This window comes from Diospyros lotus, chromosome 1 (genome assembly GCF_014633365.1).
Source record: "Diospyros lotus cultivar Yz01 chromosome 1, ASM1463336v1, whole genome shotgun sequence".
Classification (NCBI taxonomy): Eukaryota; Viridiplantae; Streptophyta; class Magnoliopsida; order Ericales; family Ebenaceae; genus Diospyros; species Diospyros lotus.
Window position 1 is genome coordinate 40471580 of NC_068338.1, and position 20324 is coordinate 40491903.

The following is a 20324-nucleotide window of genomic DNA, read 5'->3' on the forward strand; positions in this document are numbered from 1 at the left end:
AGTTGATATTCAACTAATAAAATTATTATAATTACATGTTGATAAATTAGACACAATTATTAAAAAATATATTAAATATCTACTATTAATACAATATATATGTATATATACACAATTACGCAACTGATAAATTATACACAATTACATGTTAATACAATATATATGTTATACATATATATATATACACACACAAATATGGAGGAGGTACGGACGACAGCGACGAAATATGGAGGTTGGAGATGGTGGGTGATGGGGATGGGGTTGGAAGCGACAACCACCATGGAGGTGGCGACAGCGACACAAGAACTAGAGGGAGGCGACAACAGAGATAAGGTAGAGGGATGAATTTGAAAATATGGTAGTTGTTCGAGGACAAATTTGTCATTTACTTATTCAACGAAATAAACTACCAATAACTTATTTATAAATTTTTAGGGGGAGAGTGTTAGTGATGTGTACCCTAATGCTAAATTTAGATGACGTATAGTAAGCTTATAATTAATATATTTTATGTATATTTATATATATTAATAAAAGATAATTTTATTACCAGTAATAAACTCTCCAGTTTACTATATAAACGAGTCTTTATATCTCTTGAGAGTTTTATTCTTAAAGTGTTAAGACTACGTGACAAGATTATTTGATAACAGAATTTTTTAAATGATTCATAATCCTTAGATTAATTAAATGGGAATACTCATTAGTTTAGTATGGACCAGCATATAGTTTACTACCTTGATCAATATGAGATACTGATAGTAAAGGTGGTGTGTCGCGTTCCATATGACATGGGGATATCTCTAGTAAATATTTGGGTGGTTGTTGAAGAACAATCCACTAAATGTGACATTGATGACTGACCACGTGACATTGTGAATAATGGTCATATCATCTTGCTACGATAGTGTAACTGATCCTTAGACTTGAACTGACACAGTTGTCTTTGTGTATTGGTATACAATATTTACTAATGGGGCAAACCATCAAATTATGTGGTTCTGTATTCATAATATACAGAGACAAGTGTTCAAGGATACGATCTGTCACCCTAATCGTAATTGATGAGGTGATCATCCTATGTAGTCTGTTGTTAATGTAACAAGACAGTTTCTGGTCAAAATATATTGATTATGTTTCCTGATGTGTCATTTAATCACATTGATAATATCGAACACATAGTTACTGAGCTTGTGAGTTTGTCACTCCATGGCTTTCTCTCAGTCGGGACCTTATGTAATAAAAGAATTATAACACATTGTAATTGTTAGTTGTATAGGCTCATGTGAGTTTGTCACCCCAAGAGCCTAGTTTAAGAGATTTACAAGGGCAGTTAAGAAATATGGATATAATCAATGCCAAGTAGACTACATCTTATTTATCAAGCATTCCAAAGAAGGTAAAATTTCCATTCTTATTAGAGGTGTTCGCGGTGCGATTTGGCTGGTCTAAATCATTTTCAGCACGCCAAACCGCTAGTGCGGTTTTCTAACCAAATCAGACCGCGGTCTGGTATGGGTTCGGCCAAACTACACCAAACCAGACCGCATTTGCGGTCTGGTTTGGTGCGGTTTACCGCGATTTGAAATGCTATTTAAAATCACTAATAAAAATATTTAAAAATGATAAATAAAGACACAAATATTGCTAAATAAAGACAATTAAATGTAAATAAATAGGAACAAAAAATAAAAACAAAATAGTGTAAAAAATAAATAAGATGGGCTGCCAATTATTAGATTTTTATAATAATAATTTATTTATAATTTTTTTTATTATTTTCTTGGGCAGTTTGGTTTAAAACCGAACCGCAAACTGTTCAAACCACAAACCGCGCGGTTTGGACAGAATCCAAACCATTTTCGACCGCCAAAAAAAAAAATCGATCGGATCGGTTTGGTTCGGTTCGGTTTGGCCGGTTTCTGCGGTGCACCGATTTTTTTGAACACCCCTAATTCTATCAAAGAGAAGATAGAAAAAGGGGTATTCAAGCTATTCTACACTCCTACAAAAATCAAGTAGCTGACATTCTCACTAAGGCCCTACCAAGAAGACTATTTGATGAATTAAGCTGCAAGCTTGGCCTGAATAACATATTCAGCCCAGCTTGAGGGGGAGTGTGGAAATATAAAAGCTGTCGATTAGCTGAAGATAAGGAAGGCGAAATTCTAGGAAGGATAAAGAGATAAAAAGGAGAAGAAGATAAGTCAATTTGAATATGATTAAGTTTAAATTGTATTCCTAAAAATAAGAGATAATTAGTTTGTATTTTAAATAGTTTAAGTATCTTGTAAATAGAGTAGACTTCTATAGAGAGTAGGTATCTTGTATTCATGTATTTACACACCCTTTGCCAAGTGAATGAAATTAAGTTCTTCTTTTCTCCCAAATATTTTCTACACAAACCATGAGGATCAGTCAACTTTTCATAATCAAAGTCCACTTTCACCCTTTGAGACCACACTACGAATTATTTCTACTGAGACTCAGAGAGGAACCTCATTACTCCATCCCAAAAAGAGAAAAGGCACAGAAATGAAAAGTTCAAAATAAAATAAGGATCCCACAAATGTCTACAGATATTTTTCAGACAGCATATGTCCAAGTAAGCTACAACAATGAAACATTTTTAATACTTATACACTTCTATCCAGTAGGTTAAGCCTATTAGATTTTCCCTTCAATCATCATATACTGTAGCTCCTACAGTATTAGAAAAGAATAACACATGGGATCTGGTGCCAAGACCAAAGGGGGTGGTTCCAGTGGGTTGTAGATGAATTTTCAATATAAAATATAATGCAGATGGGTCTTTGGAAAGGTACAAGGCCTAATTAGTGGCTAAGGGCTACGCCCAAACGTATGGGATTGACTACTTGGAGTTGGAGACTTTTGCTCCAGTAGCCAAGATGACCACTGTGAGGATCCTCTTATCCCTAGCAACTCACTATGGATGGCAACTACAACAACTAGATGTGAAGAATGCATTTTTTCATGGTAAAGAAGAGGTGTTCATGGAACTGCCACCTGGTTTCAACAAAGGAAAAGCAAACGAAGTGTGTAAGCTGAAAAAGGCTTTCTATGGCCTCAAGCAGTCATCGAAAACCTGGTTTGATAGGCTCTCCAAAGCCATGAAGCACATGGGATACCAACAAAGTAGGGGGGGACCACACACTCTTTTTCAAGCACTCATTAAAAGGAAAGGTAACTGCATTACTAGTCTACATGGATGACATTACAATAACGACGAATGGCATGGAAGAACAGAAGGTTCTAAGAAGCAAGCTGGCTCAGAATTCTGAAATCAAAGACCAAGGATCACTTAAATATTTCTGTTACAACCCTCGGGTAGAACTCACCCTCAAAAGTTAGCTATTAAGGGGAGAGTGCCCAAAAGGTTATAAACCCCACACCAAGAGCCTAAACTTTCGATGTGGGACAACTCTCATACCTTACAGTAGACCATAACATACCACCACGCTCCATAGTCCGGTGCCCACGATAGCAGGTTGTGCACTAGCCAAGTAACAGTGGTATCAAAGCCAGCCCCATGCCTCCCAGCTGCAATTGTGTGGTGACGGAGGTGACGCCAACATTGCAATGTTCGTCCAGGACTAACCGTGGCTAGTGCACAACCTGCCGTCGTGGGCACCGGACTGCAGAGCGTGGTGGTATGTTATGGTCGACTGCAAGGTATGGGACTTGTCCCACATCGAAAGTTTAGACTCTTGGTGTGAGGTTTATAACCTCTTGTACACCCTCTCCTTAACAACTAGCTTTTGAGGGTGAGTTCTACCTGAGGGTTATAACAACTTCTTGGGAATAGAAATGGCCTGCTCTATGGCAAGTATTTTCCGATCCCAACGCAAGTATATACTAGATCTTCTAAAAGAAACAAGTTTGTTGGAATGAAAAGGAGTTTGCACACCAGTGGAACCTAATACTAAATTGGGAGGAGATGCCAACAGCCCACTGGTGGACAAAGGGAGTTGTCAAAGGTTGGTAAGTCAGTCAATTTACTTGTCGCACACCAGGCCAGATATTGCATGTGCAGCGAGCTTGGTAAGCTAATTTATGCATAGTCCTACTAAGGATAATATGCAAGCTGTAAAAAGAATATCGTGCTACTTAAAAACAACCCTAGGCAAAGGAATTTTATTCAAATCGGGTGGTACTTTTGACATACAAGACTATACAGATGTAGATTATGCTAGATCTTTAATGGATAGAAGGTCTACTATTTGATATTGTGTGTTTCTAGATGGGAACTTGGTCTCTTGGAGAAGTAAAAAGCAGAGTATAATGGCAAGGTCAAGTGTTAAGAGCAGAATTCAGGGCTATGGCACTCAGTCTATGTGAATTGCTATGGATAAGGATTGTCTTAGAAGATCTTAAGATTGTTGTTAATGAGCCAATCAGGTTATTTTGTGATAACCAATCAGTCATAAGCATTACTCATAATCCTATACAACATGACAGGACTAAGCACATTGAGATTAACCGGCATTTTATAAAAGAGACACTTGAGAAAGGTATAATTCAAATACCCTACATTCCATCCGAGAAATAGGTGGCTAATCTTCTAACAAAAGGATTGGCTACTAGAAGATTTGAAAACCTAGTATGCAACCTGAGAACGATTGATATTCATTCACCAGCTTAAGGGGGAGTGTTGATTCCTGTGTGAAATTCAAGAGAAAGAGGAAAGCAGCCATCCACGACTACTTCTAGAATGTTACGGTTTTTAGAAGTTTCTAAATTCTGTTTTGGATAGTTTAATTTCAAATTAGGATACTTTCCTAATGTGTGTTGTTGTAATCTTTCCTAGTTGTAATATTTTCTAAGTTGTAAATACTCAACCCTATAACTAGGTCTGCATGTTAATGAAATTCTGTAAGGTTTTCTGTTCATTCTTTCAATTAGAAATAACATATCATAAACTCCTAATTTCAGTCAGGGAAAAAAAATCATTATATTATAGTGTTTTGACAAGTATCAGTGTGTTTGAGTATGGCCTTGTCCAAACACTAGAATTCCAATCTTGATAAAACAAAATATTTTTGTCAATATTGCTTTGAATGTCGTTCATATTCAAGATTCAAGAGCCTCATGAGTATATAAAAGATCTACAAGTAGTGGTCATGATATGAACTACAAACAAAATTCAACAAATATATTGTTAACCTAGATCTCACCACTTAATATGATTGCTCAACCCTCAAAGAACACCCGAACAATCTCTCTCTCTCGCAACACACAAGTAAAACAGAAAACAAACAAGATTTAAATGAAGAACAGAAAAGGAACACAAGAGAATTTATCCTGGTTCAGTCTCAAAAGAAACCTACATCCAGATTGGCTTTGCTCTTAGCTTTCTCCACTATCTTTCAATGATGATACACGATTACATGTCCCCTAAACACTCAACTCTCCCACAGCCCATAAACCTGATAGCTATACAAAGTTGAAACCGAAAGATATGCCCTCTTTCACACACAGCACATACTCGCACAAGATAGAATGAAAAGCTCTCTCTAAAGCCTATCTCCCGACCCCTATTTATAAGCTATAGAGGCGAGAACATCTCCCTGACCGACTGCCCCTAAACGGCAGTTATAACAGACCCGGTCAACCTTCTAGAAACAAGCCTTATAGAATAACACAAGTGATGTACAAATGCAACCTACAATATTACAATAGAAATCCCTCCTGAACAATCTTAAGCTAATCTAATACAAGTAATTACAACAAATTCTCCACCCATTTGATTTGATTTGCTTCCTCAGGATATTTTTTTACTACCTGCACCTTCACATAGTGTCATGATTCATCTTCAGCATTGACTTGGAACCATTTGCAATATCTTCAAGCAATGCTTTAGCTTTGAAATCGGTACAACCTTTGTAAAAATATCTGCTGCATTTTTCTCGAAACTTTGGGTAAGAAAACAGATTTATTTTCAATCATTTCTCTTATAAAATGGAGTCTCGCGTCTATATGTTTTGTCCTCTCATGGTGTGACTGATTTTTAGATAGGTGTATGGCACTTTAGCTATCACATAACAAGGTGGCCTTAACCTCTAAACCTAGGAGTTCACTCACTAGACCCTTAAGCCACATAACCTCTTTAAAGGCTTCCGAAATTGCTACGTATTCAACATCGATTGTAGATAATGCTACTATATGTTGGAGACTTGATTTCCAACTAATTGTGGAGTTCCATAACCTAAATACCCATCCGATTGTGGATCTTCTTTTGTCTACATCAGCAACATAGTCTGCATCCGAGTACCCTAGAATACTAGGTTGAACTCCTATCTTAACACCACCATAGGTTAGGACATGACTTAAGGTTTCATTCAAATATCTAAACATCCATTTTACTGATGACCAGTGGGCTTTCCTTGGATTTGCCATAAAACGGCTCACAACAGTCATAGGATGAGCTAGTTCTAGTTGGGTGCACACCATACTATACATTAGGCTTCCTACCGTACTTGAGTATGGAATATGACTCATTTTCGTCCTTTCTTCCTCATTCTTAGGAGATTGGACAAAGGAGAACCTAAAGTGTGGTGCAAAAGACACACTAACTGCCTTTGCATTTGACATTCCAAACTTGGATAAAACCCTGGCTAAATATGACTTTTGAGATACGTATATCTTCCTATGTTGTGTATCTCTAGAAATTTATACAACAACAACATATCCAGCCTTTATCTCACTATGTGAGGTCGGCTACATGAATTCTAGACTTCCATGTATTTCTGTCTTTTGTCATATCTTCATTTAGGCCCATACACTTCATATCAAACTTTAATGTCTCTCTCAAAGTCTTTTTCGGTCTGGCTCTATCTCTTTTTTTGACTAATTGTTTCATTTCATCAACTCTCCTCACAGGAGCATCTCTTAGTCTCCTCCTCACGTGACCAAACCATCTTACTCTATTCTCTCTCATCTTATCCTCAATTGGCACTACTCCTATCTTATTACGAATAACCTCATTTCTAATTTTATCTTTTCTTGTATGGCCGCACTTCCATCTTAGCATCCTCATCTCCGCTACGCTCGTTTTTTGCTCATGTTGGTATTTGATTGCCCAACATTCTAAGCCATACAACAGGGTTGGTCTTATAACTGTCCTATAGAATTTTTCTTTCAGTTTTAATGAGATTTTACCATCACATAACACCCCCGATGCATTTCTCTATTTTAGCTAACCTGCCTTAATCCTATGCATGACATTCTCGTGCATTTCTCCATCTTTTTGGATCACTGATCCCAAATATCAAAAATGGTATTTTCTTTGTAAGATTTGTTCTTTCAATTTTATTATAACATCCTCCACTCTTACATTCTTACTAAATTTACATTCCATATATTATGTTTTCCTTCTACTTAATATAAATCCCTTAAATTCTAAATTGTTTCTCCACAACTCAAGCTTAGTGTTCATTCTCTCTGTTGTTTCATCCACCAACACTATGTCATCTGCAAATAGCATACACCATGACACGTCTGTCTGAATGTCTTTAGTGAGTTCATCCATTACTAAAGCAAACAAGTATGGACTTAGTGTAGAACCTTGATGCAGTCTCATTGTAATTTCAAAAGTTTAGTATTCCCTCCACATGTTTTGACCCTTGTCTCTGCACCGTGATACATGTCCTTAAGGGCTTATATATAGGCTATTCAGACTCCTTTCTTCTCTAGAACCCTCCATAATACTTCTCTAGGGACCCTATCATAGGTTTTCTCTAGATCTATAAACACCATATGCATGTCCTTTTGATGATCTCGATACCTTTCCATTAGGCACCTCAGTAAGTATATAGCTTCCATTGTTGACCTACCAGACATAAAACCAAACTGATTTTCCAAAACATCTGTTTCTTTTCTAAGCCTTTACTCTATTACTCTCTCCCAGAGTTTCATGGCATGGCTCATTAACTTAATTCCTCTGTATTTTTCACAATTTTGAACATCTCATTTGCTCTTGTATATAGGAACCAAAGTACTCTTCCTCCACTCATCTGGCATCTTTTTTGATTTAAGGATCGCGTTAAATAATTTCGTTAGCCAGGAAATGCCCTCTTCTCCCATGCATTTCCATGCTTCTATTGGTATATTATCCAATCCCACTGCCTTATAGTTTTTCATCTTTTTTAATACTTGTCTTACTTCATTTGAACTTATGCATCGATAAAATGTATAGCTCACGTTCCCTTCGGTGTTACTAAGGTGTCCCAACCTAACTCTTGTGCCCCCACCATCATTGAATAATTTTGTGAAATACTCCTTCCATCTCTCCTTAATCGCTCCTTCATTCACTAATACATTTTGGTTTTCATCTTTTATGCATTTCACTTGGTTTAGATCCCTTGTTTTTCTTTCTCTTGCTTTAGCTAATTTATATATATCCCTTTCTCCATCTTTTGTATCAAGTCGTTTATATAGATTCTCATATGCTTTTGACCTTACTTCACTAACAACTCTCTTTGCTCTTCTTTATAATTTTTTAGATTTTCTTCATTGTTGCACTGATATACAGCCTTATAGCAAGTTTTCTTATTTTTAATTTTCAATTGCACCTCTTCATTCCACCACCAGAACTCCTTAAGGTTTGGGGCTCTACCATTTGTCTCTCCAAGGACTACCTTTGTCGTGCTTCTCAGGGCATTAGCCATTTCCATCCACATTTGGTTCGCTTGTCCTTCTCCATTCCATTCCATTCCCTTCTACCCCTTAATTTTTGTTCGAAGATTAGATGTTTCTCCCCTTTTAAATTACACCACCAAATTCATGAATTTTGTTTCATGTGATTTTTTCTCTTCCAACTTCTTACTTGGACGTCAAGTACCAAAAGTCTATGTTGAGTAGTCAAACACTCCCCCAAAATCACCTTACAATCCCTACAACATAACCGATCCTCTTGTCTCATGAGGAAGTAATCTTTTTTGGTGCTTGTTATGACATTTTTATATGTGATTAAGTGTTCGTCCCGTTTTTTGAACCTAGTATTGGTTATGATGAGCCCATATGCCATAGCAAAATCTAGAATAGACTTACTCTCATTATTAATTTCCTCGAATCCATACCCTCAATGTACCTCTCTATAGCCGTTTCCGTCTCTATCCACGTGACCACATATACCCTCCATGTATCTCTAGAAATTTATATTCCTAGAATTTTCCTAACTTCACTAACTCTTTCATTTCAAATTCAGCTTACAGCCTTTGCTTGAGTAGCTGAATTTCTTGATAGGATTGACTTGCAATGAGCATGTCATCCACATACAATAGTAAGTATACTGAAATGCTAGGTGTAACATGCTTGTAGTACACACAACTATCATAAGAACTTCTAGAACACCCTTGGCTTATCATAACCGTATCAAATTTACAGTACCATTGCCTTGAGGATTGCTTAAGCCCATATAAGGACTTCTTAAGCAAGCATACCGTCTCCACCTCTCCCTTAGCTTCAAATCCCCTTGGTAGATCCATTAGAATTTTTTCCTCTAAATCCCCATGAAAGAAAGAAGTTGTTACATTCATCTGCTCTAGCAGCCTAGCTTAAGATCTAAATGAGCTGTTATGGCTAATAAAACCCTTATAGATGTATGTCTTACTATTGGGGAGAATACTTCATTAAAATCAATGCCTTGAACTTGGGTAAACCCCCTAGCAACCAGCCAAGCCTTATACCTAAGCTTAGGGTTAATTCCTACCCCTTCATTGATCTTAAACAGCCACTTGCAGCCTACAATGCGCTGCCCCTTTGGCCTTTCAACCAATTCCCAAGTCTGATTTTTCTTTAGGGATTCTATTTTAAACTTCATGGCTTCTAGCCATTTTCCAACATCCTTAAAGGACATTGCCTCTTCATAAGTAAGTGGTTCTTCCCCTACTAATTCGGTTGCACTAGTAAAAGCATAAGCTACTAGATTAGAATAACCAAACCTCTGAGGTGGTTTGCGAACCCTAGGTTGTCTATCCCTAGCAACACTATATTTGTCCGGATTTGGAAGGTCTCCTAGGCTAGAATCTACATCACTGTCTACCTCCTCTTCTTCATAGTGAGAAGATTCTTAGGTCTGGTCTTGAGCATGATCATCTTCATGGTCACTGCCTTGAAACTCATATGCAGTTCTGGGGATTTAGCTAGGTTAATGCATGTTATCTCTACATGAACAGATTTTGTTTCCTCTCCTAAGCTATGCTGGGTTTGATGATTATCTGATTTTATGGTAGAGGACTCATCAAATGTCACATCTCTTGTGACTATAGTCCTAGGTCCCTCTTATTCTAGGTTTGAAAGCTTATAACCTTTAACACCTAAGGGGTAACCTATAAATAGGCATTTATTGACTCTAGGCTCTAATTTGCCTTACTTCACATGAGCATAGGCTAGACATCCAAATATTCTAAGGTGTGTTAGGCTTGGTTTATGTCCCGTCCACCTTTCATATGGGATCTGAAAACGAATTGCTGCTAAGGGTGATCTATTTATAATGTGGGTTGTTGTGGAAACAGCCTCCCCCCAAAAGGTCTTGGATAAGTTTGCATGAAAGAGTATGCATCTTACCCTCTCCAAAAGAGTCCAGTTCATCCTCTCAGCCAAGCCGTTTTGCTTAGGGTCCCCGAGAGGCCGAGAGCTGTTAAGTGTCTAACTATACCTCCCTCCTTACACATTTGGTTAAACTCCCTATTGCAAAACTCTAACCCATTATCTATCCTAATAACCTTCACTGATCTGCCTTTTTGGTTCTCTACCATTGTCTTCCATGTCCTAAAAGTTTCAAAAGTGTTGTCCTTAGTCTTTAGAACATATACCCATAGCATTCTTGATAAATCATCTATTATTGACAGAAAGTGTCGAGAGCCCCCATGAGTCATGGTTTGAGCTGGACCCCACAAATCTGAATGAATGTAGTCTAGGGGTGCTTTTGATGAGTGAATAGTTGTTTTGTTAAATTTTATCTTAGCTGCTTTCCCATAAATGCAAAATTCACACTTGCTTAGTTCTAGGGACTGCCCTAACTCCAATATCCCTTGTTTGGCAAGTTTCTTGAGCCGTTTCTCACTAATATGTGACATTCTTAGATGGCACAATCTTGCCTTATCATGGGAATTTGAACTTACAATTGCAGCTTCACCACTTAAAGTGGTTGCTTGCAAAAAATAAATCCCATTCCTTAACACAGCTTTCATGCATACTAGGGAGCCTTTATTTATTTTCACCACTCCACCCTCACCCTTAAATTTAAATCCACTCCTATCCAATTCCCCAAGAGAAATCAATTTCCTCTTGAGTTCAAGGACACATCTCACGGCTGTGAGGGTCCTAAAGGTTCCATCATGCATCTTTAATCTAACATACCCCACCCTTTGAACCTTACATTCATAATTATTTCCTAATAAAACCTTTCCCTCATTAATTTCCTTAAAGTTTTGAATCCAATGTTCTTTGGGGTCATGCAGAAAGCACAGCCTGAGTCCATGACCCATTCTTAACTGTCTTTTCTGTCGCTTATTGTTAGGGCATCTGCACTAAATGTTAACCCCCCCCCCCCCATCAAAACTTTCTATATCGACATGGTCTTTCTTCCTCTTAGGACAGTGCCGCTTAATGTGGCCTTCTTGTTGACAGTAATAGCACTTTATAAGGCTTTTTCCATTCCTAGACTTAGACCTTGATTTACCTCTATTCTTAGAATCTTTCTTAAAATTTCTTGGTCTTGCTGTGAAAGCATCACCAAGGGAATATTTACTGTCCATTTTAATTCTCAATTCTTAGAGTTTAATGCCCCTATTACATCTTCTAAAGAGAGTTTATCCCTACCATGTTGGAGAATATCTACTAAATTCTCATAGGTTTTAGGTAATGAATAGAGAAGGACTAAGGCTTTGTCTTCATCCTCATATTTGACATCTATGTTCTTTAAGTCTAAACATAGTTTGGTAAAATCATCTAAATGATCCTGAAGTTACTGAGATCCTGCATTTTGAAATTGAAGAACCTGGCTTTGAGGAATAACCGATTGAGTGTCTTCTTGAGATACAAGTCTTCCAACCTTTTCCAGATTTCTACCACAGACTTCAATCTTGACACTTCCCTGAGCACTTTGTCTCCAAGGCTCAGAATAAGAAGGTTGTAAGCCTTCTTATTAATCTCCACCCGTGCCTCCTTCTGTTCCGCGGTCAAAACTTGTGATTCTTTCCCGATTGATGCCCCCTCGGTCATATCTTCTTGTTCCAGTGCCCCCTCCAAACTGAGACTACAGAGGAGAGCCTCCATCTTAATCCTCCATAGCCCGAAATCATTGTTCCCATCAAACTTGTCAATGTCTGATCGATAGGCGATTGGCACCATTCTGTTCTTCTGAGATCGTCCCCCTTGTCTTGAGATTCTTGAATTCTTGATCAATTCCAGAGGCAACCAGCTCTGATACCAAGTTGTTAACCTAGATCTCACCTCTCAATATGATCACTCAACCCTCAAAGAACACCCGAACAATCTCTCTCTCTCGAAACACACAAGTAAAACAGAAAACAAACAAGATTTAAATCAAGAACATAGAAGGAACACAAGAGAATGGATCCTGGTTCAATCTCAAAAGAAACCTACATCCAGATTGGCTTTGCCCTTTGCTTTCTCCACTATCTTTTAATGATGATACACGATTACATGTGCCCTAAACACCCAACTCTCCCACAGCCCCATAAACCTGAAAGCTATACAGAGTTGAACCGAAAGATATGCCATTTTTCACACACAACACATACTTGTACAAGATAGAATGAAAAGCTCTCTCTAAAGCCTACATCCCGACCCCTATTTATAAGCTATAGAGGCGAGAACATCTCCCTGACCGACTACCCCTAAACGGTAGTTATAACAGACACGGTCAGCCTTCCAGAAACTAGCCTTCTAGAATAACACAAGTGATGTACAAATGCAACTTACATTATTACAACAGAAATCCCTCCTGAGACAATCTTAAGCTAATCTAATACAAGTGATTACAACATATACTTTTCCCAAGATAGGCCATTGATATTAGCAAACAAGAGTGGAGGAAAAGAAGGGAAAACTCTTACATAAGAAAAGGAGAGAAAGAAAAACACCATATAGACAAAAGCCAGATATCTAGAACAAGTAATCTGACAAACAGACAGACAAAGTATTCCGGATCTCAAAGGGCAACTTTTAGTAATTGATACGGTAAACCCAATAGATAGCAAAAGAACAATCTACTCCATGATGCAATTACCTGCATCTGGGGGATTTTTACTATTACTGGCAGAGTTCACAAGAAAGATAGTGGCCAGGTTATTTTGATATTTGATCTCCACTGTCAGCATCTTCAGAGATATTTTTCTCAGATAATCGAACTGCAAGTAGAAGTTAAGAAAATACATACTACTGAGAAATTCATAAAGACATAATATGGAGACAAAATATTTATTTTAGCATACTTAAAATAAACAAGTGACCAAAAACAACATGGCATGTACATTATAAGAATCAAAATATGCCAAATGACAAGGTACCTGGCTTGTTGCAGCGGTGTAGATCTTCTCCTCAAATCTACTTGTAATTAGCTTGAGTTCTTGAAGTCCCTCTTGTCCAGAAAAAGGAAGGTGCCTCTTCAAAGTGTCCATGCTAATCCCATGACATGTTACATTTTAATGTTAATTCTCCCAGGTAGTAAGAATATCATTCGTGGTACAAGGAAAATAAATGACTTGGCAGCACAACCAATGAAGCATGGAAAAATTTTACTTCAATCAAATTACAAATCCATAGAGAACCCGATAACAATTAAAAGCATAATTCGAGAAAGCATGTTACTAACATACATTAAAGAAACCATCCTTCTCTTCCCCCACCCCCCCACCCCAAAAAAAATAACAAATCTGTTTAGTTTATTTATCATATTTCATTGTATGTAATCTCCCAGGTTCCTTTGCACAGGATTAGCCCCCTTATGCTGATGTTTGTTATAGACTCTTTCCAAACAACCACCACCACCAAAAAAAGAAAAAAGAAAAGGAAAGACTAATAACTTAACCTCACAATAAAAAATGGATTTAAACACATTGGAAAAAAAAATGAAAAGGGCAACTAATATAGGTATTATTGTTTCAATTAATAAGGAAATCGCAATAGCATGTCATTTTGGAGGGTTAGGATCATAGGCTTACAGCAAACAGTGTTAAAATTGGAACATCAAAGCATATAAACAGTGAACAATAATCTTCGGCTGCACATTCTGCTTATAAGTTGAGAAAATTATTTGTCAATCGGAAATCTGAAACAAGTGAAAAACTTCATGCATTAAAAGTTCAAAATCCATTTCACGTGGACTTGGTCTGCATGACTTGAATACACATCAATTACTCTTACGGTTTGATAGAGGATGAATTAACTCTTTCTCAACAATAATATCGTTAAGCCAGGCTGAAAGTTCTAAAATTTTGACAACAATGCATGAGATTGAAACCATGTCAAGACATCAAGGCAGTCTTATTTGGACTAATAAGCACAAGTTGAGAAACGAGGTTCCCAAAACATGCATCACAACCAAATAATTAGGATCCTCCAAATGAAACATTTTGGAGCTTATTCCAGCTTTTTTTAACAAAAACCCACACCTTGCAGATCTGAAATTGTGTCAAACACAAGCCATCTTGTTCTACTTAAAGACATGGCACTGCCACATCTTGAGAGGTAACCATCAGGTGCAACTCATGGAACATTATCGATCCCGAGAACTAAAATGTCCACGGAATTGAATAGTCAACAGAAATTCAGTAACTCAACCCAATGCCACAACTCAAATTTAATGCTATAGTTAAAAACACGGAATAGGTAATTTCCCCACCTTAAATTATGTTTTATGTATTTATAAAGTTCTTGTCTTTTCTTCTTTCTTTATCCGCTTGGTTGGATGCCCTTTAGAAAATTAAAAATAGGATTCCAAAGAGTTCGGCCAAAAAAATGCTAAGAAGAACTCACATCTTGTTAACAATCCTTTGCCGTGAATCGGGTGGCAATTGGTTCCTCCAATCAGTGCCATTGCTTCCGGTATCCATAGTGGGTTCAACACCACTTTGAGCAGATCTCCAACCATTGGAGTCCATCGAAGTTACTGCCAACCAATCAAAAAACACCCCTTTGTTATGTCTCAGCAAGGAACATGTTGGTTTTCTACGCAACCTGAATCTCGGCCAAACCACAAGATTGAGCATAAATCGAGAAACGTAAAGAACACAAGAACAGAAAGCTTTTATGTGTTCGGATCAAAATAGATCCTACTCACGGTAGAGGCTCCGCCTCTAGTCAATCTACCATATGAATAGATGATTACAACACAATATTACAACCGAATCCCACAAGAATCAATCTATCGGAATCAAAACATAAACAAGATATAACAAAAATACAACTCGTTCTCATAGCGAGTAACAGAGACAAACCAAGCTTCTTACCCACCAATCTCGCACGCCGTTAGACGATTCAAACCGAGATTTACCAATACCTGTAGTCGATTCTTGCCAAGAACAGAAGGGATTCACAATTTGTGTCTCCGTCGCCGATTTAGGGTTTCAGCAAGTGAGCGAGAGATAATGCGAGAACATTCTAATGAAATAAGGCATTGCTGCCCTTCTATATGCGCGAGCAAACGGCTTGGGCCGAGGGAACATGGGCATGTGCTGTGCACGAGATGGGCTGCTCGTTGGGCTTGAAATGCACGGCCCAAAACAGAATTCCAACAGAATATTGTCACGTGGATCCGCCAACCAATCTGGAAGGCCCAGCTGAATTGCTCAAGGATTAGGTGGGGAAAGGAAAGAGAAGAAATCGGAAGCAGCGGAAGTGATCAACTTTTGCCACGAACGCCTTCAAACTAAACAGTGCCGTCTTGTTACGTTTATTCTAGCTATTGTATTACATTTTATATTCTTTTTGCAAACGCGCTTTTAGGAAAAGGTATAAATAGTCTGATAGCAAAGGAGAACTCACGTGAATAATTGTTGAACCTGATTGTTCTCACCTCTCGCTTCTGTAATTCTCCTTCTTCTCTCATCTTCTTCTGGGTTCTTCTGTTATTCTCTGTCGTTCCTGCATTTTCAATATAATTTTTGGCTGGGCAGAGAGATTCCCACTGGGTTTTGGAGGATACGGTGTTGATTTGTGTGGGTGGGTTGTGTATAAGCTTGTCAATTGTGACAATTGGTATCAGAGCGGTTTAAATCTGATCCGAATATGGAGACCAGAAGCAAGGCCATGGAAGAACACTTTAAGAGGTACGATAAGGAGATCAATGAACTGGAAGTAACCTTCCAGGATGTGAAGAATTCTGTGAAGGCTGTAGATGAAAGAATAACTGGGAGACTAGATACAATCGAAGGAGCCATAGCGTAAATAACTAAGAGAATGGCTGATACGACAGATAAATATGAATCTGTACTCTCAATGATGGCTCAAATGGCTAATGGAAAGGGGAATGGAAAGGAGAAGATGGAAGAAGCATCCGGTTCGCTTTGCTTCTCTGGACCTGGAATTTTGGCTGCAACTCCTGGTATTTCTTATTACACCTCTAGCAAATTTGATAGTAGGATGAATATTAAGCTACCTAAAATAGATTTCCCTTATTTTAATGGGGAGTGGCCTAAGGAATGGCTGCGGAAGGCCATAAAATATTTTCAAATTCATCAAGTGCCTGATGACTTGAGAGTTGGCATAGCTGAGATGTACTTAAAAAGGGAAAGCAGACATATGGTTTCATAGTTTTATAGCTAGTCATCCTAATGCTAGCTGGGGAGTATTTGCAACGGAGGTGTGTAAGAGGTTTGCAGAGACCACGGGGGAAGAAGTAATTGAGACCTTTAGTAAAATCAAACAAAAAAACGGAGTGAGTGAATATCAGGAGTTGTTTGAGGAATTAAAGGCACAAGTCATGATGGCTCTACCCCACTTGCCCGAGAGCTATTACATATCAATCTTCACCAGTGGACTCCGAGAGGAAATCAAGTCTATGGTGAAGATAATGAAACCCCACTCATTAACCCAAGCCTTTGAGATTGCCCTATTACAAGAAGCAACCATCCATGCCTTGTCCAGAAATTCCAGACCCCAAAAGCCAACCCTACCTTTAAAAACTTACCTTTCTCAGAAACCAAACTCCCCATACATTCAGAATTTCAATGCTGCCCAAAAACCAAACCCCACCAGCTCACTAAACCCAACAAATAAATACAAAACCATTACCCCAACAGATATTCAGACTAGAAGAAGCCTAGGACTGTGCTTTAGGTGTGATGAGAAATACACACCAGATCATGTTTGCAAGAATAGAATGCTGAATTTCATTGTTATAGATGAAGAGGAGAATGGGAAAGAACCAGAACCAGGGGAAGAAGATTCTGATGATGAGAATGACACTAAGGAATTGATGCAAATTTCTGTGAATGCTTTGTGGGGAAATACTAAACATAAATGCATCAAAATACAGGGGAGAGTGAAGGGCAGGAGGGTGTCAATTTTGATTGATAGTGGAAGCACACATAGCTTCATTGATGAGAAGTTAGTGAAAGCATTAGGGTATCAGATCAAAAATAACAAGCCTATGATTGTGAGAGTGGCCAATGGTGAAAAACTGGAGAGTAGGACTATGTACCAACCCATATGCTGGCAGATGCAAAATTATGATTTCCAATTTCAGTTGAGAACCCTAAGCTTGGGGGGAAGTGACATGGTGTTAGGGGTTAACTGGTTGAGCCAATATGGGCCAATTACTTGTGACTTTGCATAGGGCTATATGAGTTTCAAATATAAAGGAGAAACAGTGACCTTCAGGAGGGAATACAGTAGTAGCATTGCAATGATGACTGGTGCGGAGTTAGAAACTTGGTTGAAGGACCATGAATGTGGCATAATGGCTCAGTTGTATTCAATAGCAGAAGAAGAGTTAACAGATGTGCCAGAAGATATCAAACCAATTCTAGAAGAATTTGAAGATGTTTTTTCAACTCCAGGCTTGCCCCCTGAAAGGTGCCATGAGCATCAGATTGTGCTTAAGGAAGGGGCACAACCTTTTAAATTGAGACCGTACAGGTGCCCTTTTGTGCAGAAAACAGAAGTAGAGAGACTAGTACAAGAGATGCTGGACTCGGGGATCATCCAGGTTAGTAGCAGCCCATTTGCTTCTCATGTTTTACTAGTTAAGAAAAAAGATGGTACCTGGAGGTTTTGTGTTGATTATAGATAATTAAACCAATTAACCATCAAAGACAAATACCCAATGCCAATGATAGATGAATTATTGGATGAATTAAATGGGGCTAAGTGTTTTTCTAAGATAGACCTCAGGGCTGGATATCATCAAATCAGGGTGAAAAAAAAAAATGTTTATAAAACAGCTTTCCGGACTCACCAGGGGTTGTATGAATTTAAGGTCATGCCATTTGGGCTGACCAATGCTCCTGTCACTTTCCAAAGTTTAATGAACAAGGTTTTCCAAATTTACTTGAAAAAATTTGTTTTGGTGTTTTTTGATGATATACTAGTGTATAGTCCAGATATTAAGAGCCATTACAACCATCTAAGGACTGTATTAAAGGTGCTAAGAGAGAATCAATTGTTTGCCAAGCTCAGTAAATGTAATTTTGGGCAGCCACAAGTTGAGTATTTAGGCCATATCATTAATCAGAATGGAGTGTCTGCTGATCCTAAGAAAATAGAAGCTATGCAAAACTGGCCAATCCCCAAGAACTTGAAGCAGCTCAGGGGTTTCTTGGGGCTCACTGGATATTATAGAAAGGTTGTTCGTGGTTATGGATCATTGGCTAAACCCCTGACAGATCTACTGAAGAAAGATGGTTTTGTTTAGAGTGAGGCTACTGAATCAGCTTTTAACCATCTCAAAACAGCCATGAGCACGACCCCTGTACTAGCTATGCCTGACTTTGATCTCCCATTCACAGTGGAAACTGATGCATGCTATGGTGGTTTAGGGGCTATTCTGATGCAGAAAGGAAGACCTATAACCTATTACAGTACAGCCATTGGCCCTGGAAAATTGGGGGTGTCCATATATGAGAAGGAATTGCTGGCTTTGGTGTCTACAGTTAGTAAATGGAGACATTACTTAGAGGGACATCATTTCGTAATAAAAACTGATCATCAGTCTCTTAAGTTCCTTCTTGAGCAGAGAATTACCATTCCTTTGCAACAAAAGTGGTTAACCAAACTAATGGGGCTCGATTATGAAATCCAATATAAGAAAGGGACTGAGAATTGTGTTGCAGATGCCGTTTCTAGGAAATTTGAGATTGTTGAGGAATGCAATGCTGTTACAACACAAATTCCAGCTTGGGTACAAGAGGTTATGGACAGTTATGAGGGAGACCAGATTGCCAATAACATTATCCAGTCACTAACCTTGGATCCTAATGCAGTTACTGACTATAAATATCACAATGGAGTTCTGAGGTACAAAGGGAAACTTTACATTGGGGCTAGTGGGGAAATCAGACGGAAGCTTATACAATGCATACACGATTCGCAAGAAGGGGGTCACTCAGGGATACAAGCAAGAATCCACAGAGCCAAACAACAATTTTACTGGCCTGGAATGACCCAAGACATTAAGAAAATAGTGCTCCAATGTGAGGTCTGCCAGAGGTGTAAAAATGAGCATGTTCCATACCCCGACCTACTCCAACCTCTACCAGAACCCACACAACCATGGAGTCATATCTCTATGGATTTTATTGAGGGCTTACCTTCCTCTGAGGGCAAAACAGTTATACTAGTGATTGTCGACCGGCTTACCAAATACAGTCATTTTATAGCGCTGCAACACCCTTACACTGCCAAGAAGATAGCACAAATATTCTTGGACAATATTGGTAAATTACATGGCATCCCTCAGAGTATTGTTTCAGATAGAGATAAAGTGTTCACTAGTATCTTTTGGCATGAGTTATTCAAACTGCTGGGGACTAAACTACAAATGAGCTCAGCCTACCATCCCCAGACAGATGGCCAGACTGAGAGACTCAATCAGTGCTTGGAATTATACTTGAGATGTATGTCGTATGCTCAGCCTAAGACATGGATTAAGTGGCTCTCATTAGCAGAGTGGTGGTACAATACCACTCATCACACTGCAATCCAAAGAACCCCTTTTGAAGCCCTATATGGTTTTCCTCCACCTCATTTGGCTTTGGGGCCTTATCAGCAGACAAAAGTAGACTCGGTTGAAGAAGTATTACAAGAAAGGTATCAGATGGATAAGAAACTTAAAGAGA

The 20324-nt window shown here is 38.4% G+C and overlaps 1 protein-coding gene across 24 annotated transcripts in view; it reads right to left on the bottom strand.

Annotated features, from left to right (window-relative positions):
• The window catches only part of LOC127799523 (mediator of RNA polymerase II transcription subunit 15a), a 169822-nt gene that overhangs the window by 120275 nt on the left and 29223 nt on the right, over positions 1 to 20324 (bottom strand). For 2 of the 24 annotated variants that reach the window (XM_052333698.1, XM_052333732.1), the window contains exons 1-2: positions 15548 to 15705; positions 15025 to 15157 (exon numbers count right to left, since the gene is read on the bottom strand). The exons of 2 other annotated variants lie outside the window; for them this stretch is intronic. In XM_052333698.1, the coding sequence (XP_052189658.1) occupies positions 15025 to 15149 (125 nt within the window). In that variant the 5' untranslated portion in view covers positions 15150 to 15157; positions 15548 to 15705. Of the gene's footprint in view, positions 1 to 13556; positions 13669 to 15024; positions 15158 to 15497; positions 15706 to 20324 lie in introns of those variants that run through there. 20 more of the 24 variants (XM_052333654.1, XM_052333646.1, XM_052333858.1 and 17 more) reach the window with 17 other exon arrangements.